Source organism: Gallinula chloropus, assembly GCF_964237585.1.
Source record: "Gallinula chloropus genome assembly, chromosome: 1".
In the NCBI taxonomy this organism is placed as follows: domain Eukaryota; kingdom Metazoa; phylum Chordata; class Aves; order Gruiformes; family Rallidae; genus Gallinula; species Gallinula chloropus.
In genome coordinates, this window is record NC_140085.1 from 9,389,332 (window position 1) to 9,401,389 (window position 12,058).

The 12,058-nt window shown below is 40.1% G+C and overlaps 1 protein-coding gene across 1 annotated transcript in view; it reads left to right on the forward strand.

Moving 5' to 3' along the window:
- The window catches only part of SEMA3D (semaphorin 3D), a gene marked incomplete at its 3' end in the record, with an annotated part of 144,419 nt that overhangs the window by 59,552 nt on the left and 72,809 nt on the right, over positions 1–12,058 (forward strand). The window contains exon 3 of the mRNA XM_084268501.1: positions 5,648–5,808. Within this exon, the coding sequence (XP_084124627.1) occupies positions 5,648–5,808 (161 nt within the window). The remainder of the gene's footprint in view (positions 1–5,647; positions 5,809–12,058) is intronic.

The window sequence follows — 12,058 nt, forward strand, 5'->3', positions numbered from 1 at the left end:
CTCAGAAAGAGAGTAGTATTGCGCCAAGTAGAAATCATGTTTCCTCTGTTCCCAGTAATCCATATCCTTTCGGAAAGGCCCTGCTGTGCCATGAATATGACATTTTCCTCCAGGCCAAATAAAATTCATTATATAGCAAAGAGAGCCACATGGCATGCACAACAAGTCATTGTCCATGGTGAGATGTAGCTAAACAACATATAAGTTGCCTCTCGCAATATGTAGTAGAGATTGGTATTAGATAGGAACTACTCTCTTTGCCTTTATGTAAGTACAGCTGGGGTCAATTGGCTCTTTTAAATTCAGAATAATTTAGGAATTAAGTAAATTGCTGTATTCATGCTATACTGACATTTCGTTATTCCAGATATTTAGCTGAGGATTCACACAATACCCATGTAAATTGTCATGGATATTTTCCAGCATGTGAAAGGACTTGCTCCTGTCTAGAGGAAAATGACATGACATTTGTTTTTCACTGTATGTCAAAATTACAAAACTATATATATATACACCCTTTAAGTTCAGAGTCCTTCAAAGGTTTCAGCAGCTGTTTTGAAGCAGGTTGAGAGGAAGAGTTCCTTTTTGTCAATTTAGGCATGGCCTATCATTATGAAAATGTCTATGAGTGGCCACAAAGACAATTCTCAGTCTTGATCAAGCGGTTCCAGATTGCACTGTGCTGGAGTTAAGTAATGGCAACATTGTCACCACATATGTCACTTGAGGCTAAGGAGTCTAAATATGCTGTATAAACATAAATGCATATTATCAGAACATTTTTTCATGTGAAGCCTTTATGCCATGGCTCTGCTGCTGGAGATTATTTAAGTAAGCAATATTCATGGTCTTGTGAGCCAAGTCCACTGATACTTTTCTAAATGAATAAAAACCAGTCAGTATTCCAGCTTCATCCACTCAGCAGTGAAATATTAACCCAGAAAGGGAGTTTGCTGAATATTCATTTAATCTCCGGACTGGGGGAAAAAAAGTGAAATATTTAATTTTCAGTAAAACAGTGAATATACTCTATAAACTAAGTGCAGAACATGCACTTGTGAAAGACCATCCCTGTAACTAACTTTGTTTCCGTGCATTATAAGAACGCTGTTTCTGTATAAGTCTGTCTACAGAGATGCAGTGATTTAATTCAACAGCTTTCTCTAAGCTTGAAAACCATTGGACAAATATCCTTTTCATAGTAAATTTTTCCAGTGTAATATCCTTGGTGATATTAAATATATCTTGCTGTGAAGGGCAGTTTCAGCCCGTAAGATTGGATTGTTTTGCTTTTATGGAGTGAGAACAATGATTAATTTCTCTGTAATTTAATCAATTTGCTGTTAATGTTTACTTGGCAAATTGAATTAGGTCATGTTTCAGTTTAAATCATATCAGTGCCCATGGTCAGACTCTTATTTCCAAGCTCTTTTCAATAGTTAGTAAATAACTGACCAAACCTGATTTTTTGCAGCTTGTGTTGTCATTTGCGTCAGTAAGAAATCAGTGTGCAATGCTGTCATTTCAGTCTGGAACATTTTATAGATTTCTTCTTTATGATGCAGTGAAACAAATGACTGTACAAGGCACCAGGCAGGGCTCATTCCCATTTGGGTGTTTCAGCCATGAGACAACTTTTTCCTTCCCCATTGTAGCTGTCCTAGGTTGTTCCGTACTGAGAAATACTAGAAGGGTTGAGCAACAGATGACAAATGCCCTTTTGGGATGGTCACTTCCAGATAGGAGAAAAAATGGGAAGTGGACAGTAGTCTCAGTCATCTCCTTTCAGGTATGTGGAGAATCAGGGCTAAATATATTGGCAAGTGGCACACTTGCAAAGGCCCACAGAAGCAATGAAAGTGCTTTAGAGCATTTGAGCAAACGTATCGTTTAACCTTACTCAGATCAAATTCCTATGGCTGGAGATGAGAAGGAATTTTCCCTTACATTCTGCATCTTAGTTACCCATGTCCTGCAGGCAATCACTGTGGTATGACAGGAAGATTGTCACCACAAGAGATTTAAGAGTAACAGAGGGTGATATGGGTTGCTGAAATACAGTGAAAGTCATTAATCTCTCCTCTTTATTCATGTTAATGCCTGTGAATGACTCATTAATGGGTACTGTGATCCTGTATTCCTCTTTCCTCCATTTTATCTATTAATTGGGACACAGAACTGTTAAAGAGGGATTTAATCCAGACTGCAGAATTTATATGGCATTTATTATAACACACAATGAATCAGATAATCTAGTCATGCAGCCAGCTCTTATGTCATGGGTGGAGAAGAGAAAGACGATTACTCAGAAATTATGAAATACAGCAATACTCAGCTGATAAACAGTATTTTAGAACTCAGCTGAGAACACTGAGTAGCCCAAGGGAGCTAAAACCACCTGCTGTGCTGTGTTCAGCATCAGAGAACCCTTCCCCAATAAACAGCTCCATCATACCCATTACCAAGAAGTTCCTGTCAGAAAACAACAAGGAAGGAGGTTTGTACAGCATATGAAATTTAATGAAGACACATATTTCATCACTCAAAAAGCAATAGTTTTGCTAGAAGTGGCTGTTCTCTGTCAGCGAACCTGGTAAGAATAAGTATCAGGAAGAGTATATCTTTATTTCCTATTGGATGAAAGCATACTAGCGGAGTGTGTTTCAGAAGTTCTGTATTTAGCAAGCTTTTCTTTTTCTTTTTTAAAAGTTGCATTTATTTATTACATTTTCTTGGCTGTTCTTCAGCCTGGCTAATCATCAGCCAGCTGTAGTGTAAGAAGTGGTTTGGATGGGTTTTAGGGGTTTTTTTTAGTACCATGCTAAACATTAGTTGTTCCTAAACAATCTTGCTGTCAATTAATAAGCAGGTCTTTTAAATTGTTACTAATTTAGAAAAAAAACCCCAAGCCTGACATCTTTGCCTTCACAAAAGATAGGACATTGGTGACGTAAAGCAGTGTAATGCTTAACACTGGATTTAATTTTTCAGTGTGAAGGGGTTTTTTTTTGTTTTGTTTGGTTTTTTTTTCAAAGTACTGCCAAATAAATCTCACCTAGGGGAATAGGAGCTGCAATACAAGACAATTTGTTTTCAGACTGTGCTGTAACAACAGTCAGCAGTGAGCCAGACAAAACCACACGAGCTTAAGTAGAAGTGACTGAGCCAAAAAATAATTGCCATAATTATATACCAGGTAGTCAGATTAATGATGATAAAATATTTTAACTCCCACAGTGCTCTTTATTAGCCAAAGGCAGGAATTAATCTTTGCTTTGTCTATCACGTGTTTTTTGAGAGACCTTGGAGGAAAAAAAAACGTTTGGGGCTTGGGGGGAGTTTTTTGGGGTTTTTTCTTGGCTTTTGTTTTACTTTGTTTTTCCCTTCTTTATTTTTTTCAGGACTTACTCTACAAAACACTGACCCTGATTTTTCTTATGGTCAGGAAGAGTAAATAACTTGTACTCTAAGTCAGCCGTATGTAGAAGGAGGGATACATTGTTTATCCAGTGTTAGTGATGTAGAAATACCCTTAATTTTGTATTGAATTTAGTGTAAGGTTTACCTTTCTCTCCCAGAAAGTTTTCTTGTGGAAGAACTGCTTCCCATGTTTATTTTTGTTCCAGCTAAATTAATGACTGCCCAGCAAGACTAAACTCTTCTTGTGCTCTTTTCTATATGTTGTTTGTGTCCTCATACAGAACAATGACCACAGAGTTTTCATTAAGCAAAAAGTTACAGACTTTTTAATTTTCAGCATTTTACCTTATTTTAACTGGAAAAGCATAGATTCTGTCATTAGTTTCATAGACATGTTTTCCTTAATTACCTTTTGAAAGAGATTGGAAGGCACTATTAAATCACAGCAACACCAAAGTGTCAAATTTGCACTTTTAACAGGGAAAACTTCCTCTGTTGACAAGACAAGGATGCAGAAGCAGCCACCTGTTGTCAGTTCTGTAAGGAAAGACCTCAGGACCGTAGAGGTGTTGTTACTAGACAAACCTAAGTGTAGCAATCCTCTATACTGCCACTAGAACTTAGTATTAGACAACTGAACTTTACATCAAACTTTCAATACACATTACAGTTGTTATCTCCTTCCAGCTCTTCTCAACTATATGTACAGTTTAATTTACGAGTGGAAATCAATGATTTGTCGTGTCTCTCATGGGTTTGTATTGGGACCAATGATATTTAGTATCTTCATCAGTGACATAATGAGATTGAGTGCACTCTCACCAAGTTTGTGGATGACACCAACCTGAGTGGTGCAGTTGATATGCTTGAGGGAAGGGATGCCAGCCCTCATCTAGTTGGACTACATGGTCTTTGAAGGTCTTTTGACAGGCTGGAGGTGCAGACCCATGCAAATTATGAGAAGTCCAACAAGACCAAGTGCAAGGTTCTGCAAATGGGTCAGAGCGATTCTTAATATCAAAACAGATTGAGTCATGAATGGAGAGACACCCTTCAGGGAAGGACTTGGAGATACTGGTAGATAAGAAATTGTATATGAACCAGCAATGTGCAGTTGCAATCCAGAAAGCCAACCATATTCTTGTCTGCACTAAAAGAAGTGTGGTCAGCAGGCAGAAAGAAGTGATTCTACCCCACTATTCCTATTTCTCTTTTATGAGACCCAACCTGCAGTACTATATCCAGTTCTGGGGTTCCCAGTACAAGGGAGATATGAACCGGTTACAGTGGATCCAGAGGACAGCCATGAACATGGTCACCTCTCCTGTGAAGGCAGGCTGGGAGAATTGGGTTTGTTCAGCCTGGAGAAGAGAAGGCTCCAAGGAGACTTTATGATGGTCATTCAATATATACAGGGAGCTTATAAGAAAGATGGAGAAAGACTTTTTACCAGAGCCTGTTGTGGCAGGACAAGGGGCAATGGCTTTAAACTGAAAGAGGGTAGATTTATTTTGCACAAAAGGAAGAAGTTTATTATGATGAGGGTGGTGAGACCCTGGCACTAGTTGCCCAGAGAAGTCGTGGCTTCCCCCTCCTTTGTAGTGTTGAACACCAGGTTGGATGGGGCTCTGGGCAACCTGATCTAGTGAAGGATGTCCCTGCCTATGGCAGGGAGTTGGAATTACGTGATCTTCAAAGGTCTTTTCCTACTCAATTTATTCTATGAGTTTATGATAACTGTCACATCTAAGCACTGTTTCCTGCTTCTAAGTATTTCTGGCATTGACCTCCTTTGCTACTTTATATGTAGAGCACCAAATATGGTAAAATATTGATACTTGATCATGTGTATCCATGATAGTATAAACACACATCAGTTTTCCCACAATAAAGGAAAGGTATAGCACATATTCCGCAAAGCTGCCTTTGTTTTTGTTTCTGATTTATGTTGAAGAATGTGAATCCTTTATGACATAGACATAATTCATTAAGAAAATTTCATAGAGAACAGTGTTTTGTGAAAGTAAATGTTACTCAGTTTGGAAGTAAAAACAAAAGGGAGAAAACCAAGGTTAACAGGATTTGTATTATGACCCTTGAAAGACATGCTCTAAGACTGCAGTTATCTCACCGTCATACTCCACGCTGTTTGCATATATTTATAGAAGACACCAATGAGTCATATGTAAACATTTTGATTATAAAGATTTTCTTCATTTTCCCACAGACTTGCTGCTTTCAAACAGCTGCATCCCATTCCTGGGCTCAACAGAGGGGCTTGATTTTCGAACCCTGCTGCTAGATGAGGAGAGGGGACGGTTGCTAATCGGGGCTAAAGACCACATCTTCCTGCTCAACTTGGTTGATTTAAACAAAAATGTAAAAAAGGTCAGTTTATCTTCTGCATGGGTCCTCTCATAAGGTCAATTTTGTTCCTTTTTCTCCTTTTTTCCCCCTCACCTCCCTTCTTCACTGTGTAACTGGCTACTTCATTGTGCAATGCTGTCCACCAGGACTGGATAATCTCACCTCCCATAGTTACACAGTTATCGTTGGTAAATTGAATTTCTGATGGTGTGTACCCTCCTGTGAAACTGATGGCCTGCAAGTGGTAAGTTGCTTCAAGGAGCCCTGCAGTGCATGAATGTAATATCAAAATGTCATCAAAAAGGTAAAAAACACAGCTTCCAATGTTTGCTACGTAATTTCTCTGGCCATTGCTATCCTTCTTTAATAAAGGCAATTGAAAAGAAGATAACTGAAGGCAGAGCTTCTCTTGCTTCCTGGCATTACCGGGGTATTAAACAGAGCACAGACAATTTGAATGGTTGAATTACAGGAAAAAAAAATGACCATTGTAATATTAATGTCTGTATTAGTATATAGAATTACTAGTGGCATGAGAAGCTTCCACTGGGATCTACTGTACTCCCTTGCCCGTGCCCTGTGACAATGTGTTAACTCCAGATAATGAGATGACAATTTAGCCTTCAGTATTTCTAGCAGACACAGTTAATTGGAGCTTTTGGAAGCACAATCGACTGCTACATGAAAAAACAGATGCTTACACCAGGAATACACATGAAAATGGCTTTCCTGCTTCTTCCAGATATGCTGCTTTCTGAAGAAAATTTACATTCTCAGCTGTGTTTGATATTTTCTTTAAGCACCAGAAGGAGGTTTTAAATTACTGTGTCCTTCTGTCAGCTCTGAAGAGGTAACTGACCCTGAATTAATACAACAGCAGCGCAGGGGCTTAGCAGGTGTAACAGGAGACTCTTTTGCCCCACATGTTTGAGTGCAACACTTGCTGTTTTATACAGAAGAAATATAGAACCAGGCTGAATATCTTATTTCCTATTTTGACTTCTGTAATGCTCCATATGCCAATTTCTTTAAAACTCAGATTCTGAGTGTTGCAGGAAGTTTCTTCCCTAGGATGCCTTATCAAATGCCCTACCTTCCGGGCAGTTTACTCAAAACCCAGCACCTCCTCAGGATATTGCATTGATAATAGCGTTATTCATATTGCAGATTTGCAGACTACAGATTGATTTCTGGTGTAGGCTTTCTGTAGATGCCAAAATTTCTTTGTGTGAAAAGCAGAATTCTGTTTCTGTGGGATGCTGCTTACTTCCCAAGAGATGCTGAATGCTGTCACCTCCCTTTATAATCAGCGGGGCTTGATTCTCTTAGAGCTGTCTGGCAGCGGTAGCACCCTGCCCCGATATGCTCCTTCATCCAAGCTGGTAACATGTTCTCTTTAGCCAAGCCACCACTGATCTCTATGGATGCTGGGCATTGTAAGAAAAACAGGAGAATCAGGCAGTGCCATTTATTGCAAACTTTGCAGAGCAAAGACTGGCTTTATATTGGAATGAAAATTTGGATTTGGTAAGGTGGCTAGAGAATGAACAGGAGTGGAATCAACTTTTTAAAAGGGCAGACAATGGCAGAACAAGGGGGAATGGATTAAAGCTAGAGGAGGGAAGGGTTAGATTAGATATGGGGGAAGTTCTTTACAGAGAGTGTGGTGAGGTGCTGGAATGAGCTGCCCAGAGAGGTGGCAGATACCCCGTCCCTGAAGGTGTTCAAGGCCAGGTTGGATAGGGTCCTGGGCAACCTTATCTAGATCATGCCTGAAGGATGGTGGCCCTGCCTGTGGAAGGGGGGTTGGAACTCTATCACCCTTGGGGTCCCTTCTAACACAGACCATTCTATGATTCTATGGTATCTGTTGTTTAAATACTTCCACTTCTCAGTTTAACCATTCAGATCATCTCTAACTTTTCAGACAAAACACTGAGGCAAAGTATATTTAAGTAGCTGAAACTGCGAAGCTCTGCAAAGCATCCTGCTGTGCTGATTTCCAAAAATCTCCGTGAGCATCCAGCAAATTTATAAACTCCCCCTCCTGGGTAAATGCCCATGTAACACAAGACAATATCATAGAAGCGTTTCCTTTTGGTTCCTCTGTGCTGGGCTTACAGAAACACGTTTGGGGAGGGGAGAGATGAGATGAAAGAAGTTCCGCTGGTGGTTGTGTATAAATCTCAGTCACTGAGGAGGTTTCAATGCTAAAGGATACTCTCCAGTAGCAGTGAAGTGTCAGAAAGTAGCGTTTGACGGTGCTGTGTTTAGACTGACCGTGGTTTGGGTTGGCGCCTGGCCAGGCGGCTCGCTTCCAGGCTTTCCTGGTGTGAGGAAACCACACATGTCAGGACTACAAGGGTCTGAAGTGTGTCCTTTGTACTCCTCCGGAGTAAGAGTCGTCTGGAAAAAAAGATATATTGGCTTATATGCAGTCACAGAAATGAGAAGTAATTGATTAGAATATTGTTTCTGCCTATAAATGATGTGTTTATTAATGACTTTGAGGAAGGAGAGTTAAAAGACAGCAAGTTGGGGGATGTAAGAGAGGTGTAAGAGCTTTGAAACTAGAATGTAAAATTCTGCATATTTTGTGGGTTTGGGTTAGTTTTTTTTTTCTTTAAAACAAAGCTGAACATGAACTGTAGAGTGCTCCACACTGGTAGATTCAGATTACTTTAAAGAAAAATCCTCTTAGTTTCTGATATTTGTTATATTAGGAACTACTGATAGACCAAAAAGCCAAATTGCTATCCCAAATTTACTCCCGGAAAATCCTCATATAATTACTTGGCAAGATTATGTTATAGAGTCTGATGCTCAGTATTCAGATATTTCTGGAATAATATTTAAAGAAACATCGAAATCATTGTATCCTTTTCTCTTCTTTAATGTATACATTATATAATTTAATATCTTCCTTTTTATAATCTAATTATTTAACTATATTATTTTAACTTACATTATATTAAGTTATTGGTTTATTTCCTGGTGTATTTTTCCTGCTGAAATGAATCAATAGCTCTTCTGGAGTTCCAATTTCTTAAATCATTGTAGTTTTTATTCAATTTATTGTGTAGTTGGTCAAAAACTTCCTTAGCTTGCAGCTTGAAAAAAAAAAAAATCCATCCAGTTTCCAATGCTTGCAAACCTCATTATAAAACAACAGCAGAGTACCATAGTATAATAGAAGAGTCCTCCGGAATGAAAGACAAATGGTTGTACTCTGCAAATATCTAAAGCTTAGCAAAGGATAACCATCTCCCTGTAGCAGAGATACAATTTCTGTGAAGTTGTCCTGAATAGAAGCCTATAGGTCATATTGCAGAAATAGCATTATCAAGTGCCATAGGCTTTTCTTGAAAGATCCTTAGATGCCTGACAAGTGTTGCAAGCTATTTATAAACTGGGGGATTTGTGGTTCCTTCCTATGAATAAAATAAAGATATTCAGCAAAAGAAAGCAGAAAAGAGCAGCATCCTACATTTTTCCAGGGCACTGCAAATGTTGACAATAAATCTGAAGACAATTATGCCATAACCAGTAGGCATGCAGTGTAAAACCAACAATCATGTTTAATAGCATGAGAGGCTGGAAAGCTGGAGAACAAGGTCCATAGAAATCCTAAGCTCTGGGATACTTCTGAAAAGATTACGTTGGTACATAGAAATTTCTTCTGAGTTTGCCTAAAGCCTTCTTTGTTTTACTCCTTAAACTAAACAAATACTAAATGCAAAATGTTGTCAGCTGGGTAAACACTTATGAAATAACCACAAAGAAATGGTGCGCTTCTCCAAGTCCTGTGCTCACTAACAGTGCAGGCAGGGTTATATGTCAGCACTATTATCACTGTGTAATCCGCAGTGCGACCCGCCCATCTCTGCAGGAATAGGAATGCTATCAAGGGCTGACAAGCTTTTGAAAAGCTGCCAACCTGCAGGAGCTGTCAGTGCTAGAAGACACGGCCACATGTGGGCCAAACAGATAAACATGTCAGGTCCCCAATAGCAGCTTTGGAACAAGTTGTTTTCATCTGCCCCAGTGTGTATTGGCACAGGGTCGCAAATTATCATCGCTTGGAGCATCCTTAGTTTGTAGTTGCTACTATTTTCTTGGCATTACAGGGTGCAGCTGTCTTGTGCCTTATCCTTTAATGCCCTCTTGTACTGATTTTTATCTGTATTTCACAGTTAAAAATACGTATGCATGTGTATATATCTATCAGCTGGGTAAATGCTTATGAAACAGCTGCAAAGAAATTCTGCACCTTTCCCTAACTCCAGTGCTTACCAGCAGCCCAAGTGGGGCTAAATGTCAGCAGTACTATCACTGGGTGATATTTGCGGTGTGACCCACCCGTTACTACAGGAAGTTGAACATATATACAAATGCATATTTATGTTAAACAGCACCCTTGAGATATAAGAGCCAAATTTTACCATCACTGTGCTAGGAAACCTGTCAGTCTGTATAAGTGTTGTCTCAATTAGGAATGAACCTGGTGGGAATTTACCCAGCATCAAAGGGAGTCTTTGGTTCTTGCCATCAAGCCAGAGCTTCAGGAATAGACACAGAGTCTGAGATGTTTACTGCACCCTTGAAACACAGCAACATTGATCTTGGTACTTCCTTGTGTTGGCTTTGGAGCCCTCAACACAAGAAGGACGTGGACCTGTTGAAGCGCATCCAGAGGAGGGCCACAAAAATCATGAAAGGGCTGGAGCGCCTCTCCTAGGAAGACAGGCTGAGAGAGTTGGGCTTCTTCAGCTTGGAGAAGAGACAACTTGGAGGTGACTTCCAATACCTGAAAGGTGCCTATAGGAATGCTGGGGAAAAACTGTTTGCAAGAGCATACAGCAGTAGAATGAGGGGTAATGGTTTTAAACTAGGAAAGGGGAGATTTAGGCTGGATAATAGGAAAAAAGTTCTTCACTATGAGGGTGGTAGATCACTGGAACAAGTTACCCAGAGGTGTAGTGGAGGCCCCATCCCTGGAGATATTAAAGGTCAAGCTTGATGGGACTCAGAGCAACCACATCTAGTGAAGTTGTCCCTGCTTACTGCAGGGGTGTTGGACTAAATAACCTCTAAAGATCCCTTTCAACCTAACATAGTCTGATTCTAACCAAAATGTGCTGCTTATTCTATACACCAGAGAAATTTACCTTTCTGCCTGTTAGCAAAATCTGTAGACTGTCTGAGAGTGAAGATTTCTTGACATCATTTAAGCACAAAGTCATACGGAAACCACTGGAGATAACTAGTGTTCTGGAAGAGGGGAAATGAGGACTGGGAAAGTCTTGAATAAAACCAGTGGAAGTGGAGAAGAATGATAATGATTCTACCTATGTTGCTTGTTTTCAATCTCTGTGACTAGAAAAAGTCTGCCCAGAGAGATAGTGGATGCCCCATCCCTGGAGGTGTTCAAGGCCAGGTTGGATGGGGTCCTGGGCAACCTTGTCTAGATCATACCTGGAGGTTGGTGGCCCTGCCTGTGGAAGGGGGGTTGGAACACTGTGATCCTTGGGATCCCTTCCAACCCATTCTATGATTCTATGATTTCACAAGGGCATTGTAGTGATAGAATAAGGGGTAATGGCTGTGAGTTAAGAGAGGGTAGATTTAGATTAGACATGAGGAAGGCATTCTTCCCAGCAAGCGTGGTGAGGCCCTGGCACAGGTTGCCCAGAGAAGCTGTGGCTGCCCCTGTATCCCTGGCAGGGTTCAAGGCCAGGTTGGATGGGGCTGTGGGCAATCTGATCCTAGAGGAGGGTGTCTCTGCCAGTGGCAGGGGGATTGGAACCTGGTGTTCTTTGAGATCCCTTCCAACCCAAACTAGTTTGTGATTCTGTGATTTAGTGTTGGTATGATTTAAATAGTCAGCAGTGGTCACTGAAGGAAGAGTGTATTAAGCAGCTATTACACTGCTTCAGATTAGGGACTTCTGGAGACAGGTGATAAATTTGTCCTCAATAGCCCTTGGATATCTCTTTTCCTTGAGTTATGTAATTCTTGTTTTGAACTTCTGAAAACCTTTTGGAATCCATAAAATCATTTGATAGACTTAAATTTAGGCACCTGTGTAGACAAGGCGGAAGCTTTTAAACAGTGTTTACAGACAGAAAACAACAGACAGCGGCAAGACGTGAAGAAAGCAGCATGTAACCAGAGTGACAGCAGACCTAGGTGGAAGAGAGTGTCTCTGTTATTTCCTTTTGCATTGTTGCCATAAATTATGTTTCCATAAACATCCGCTGTCATTTTTATA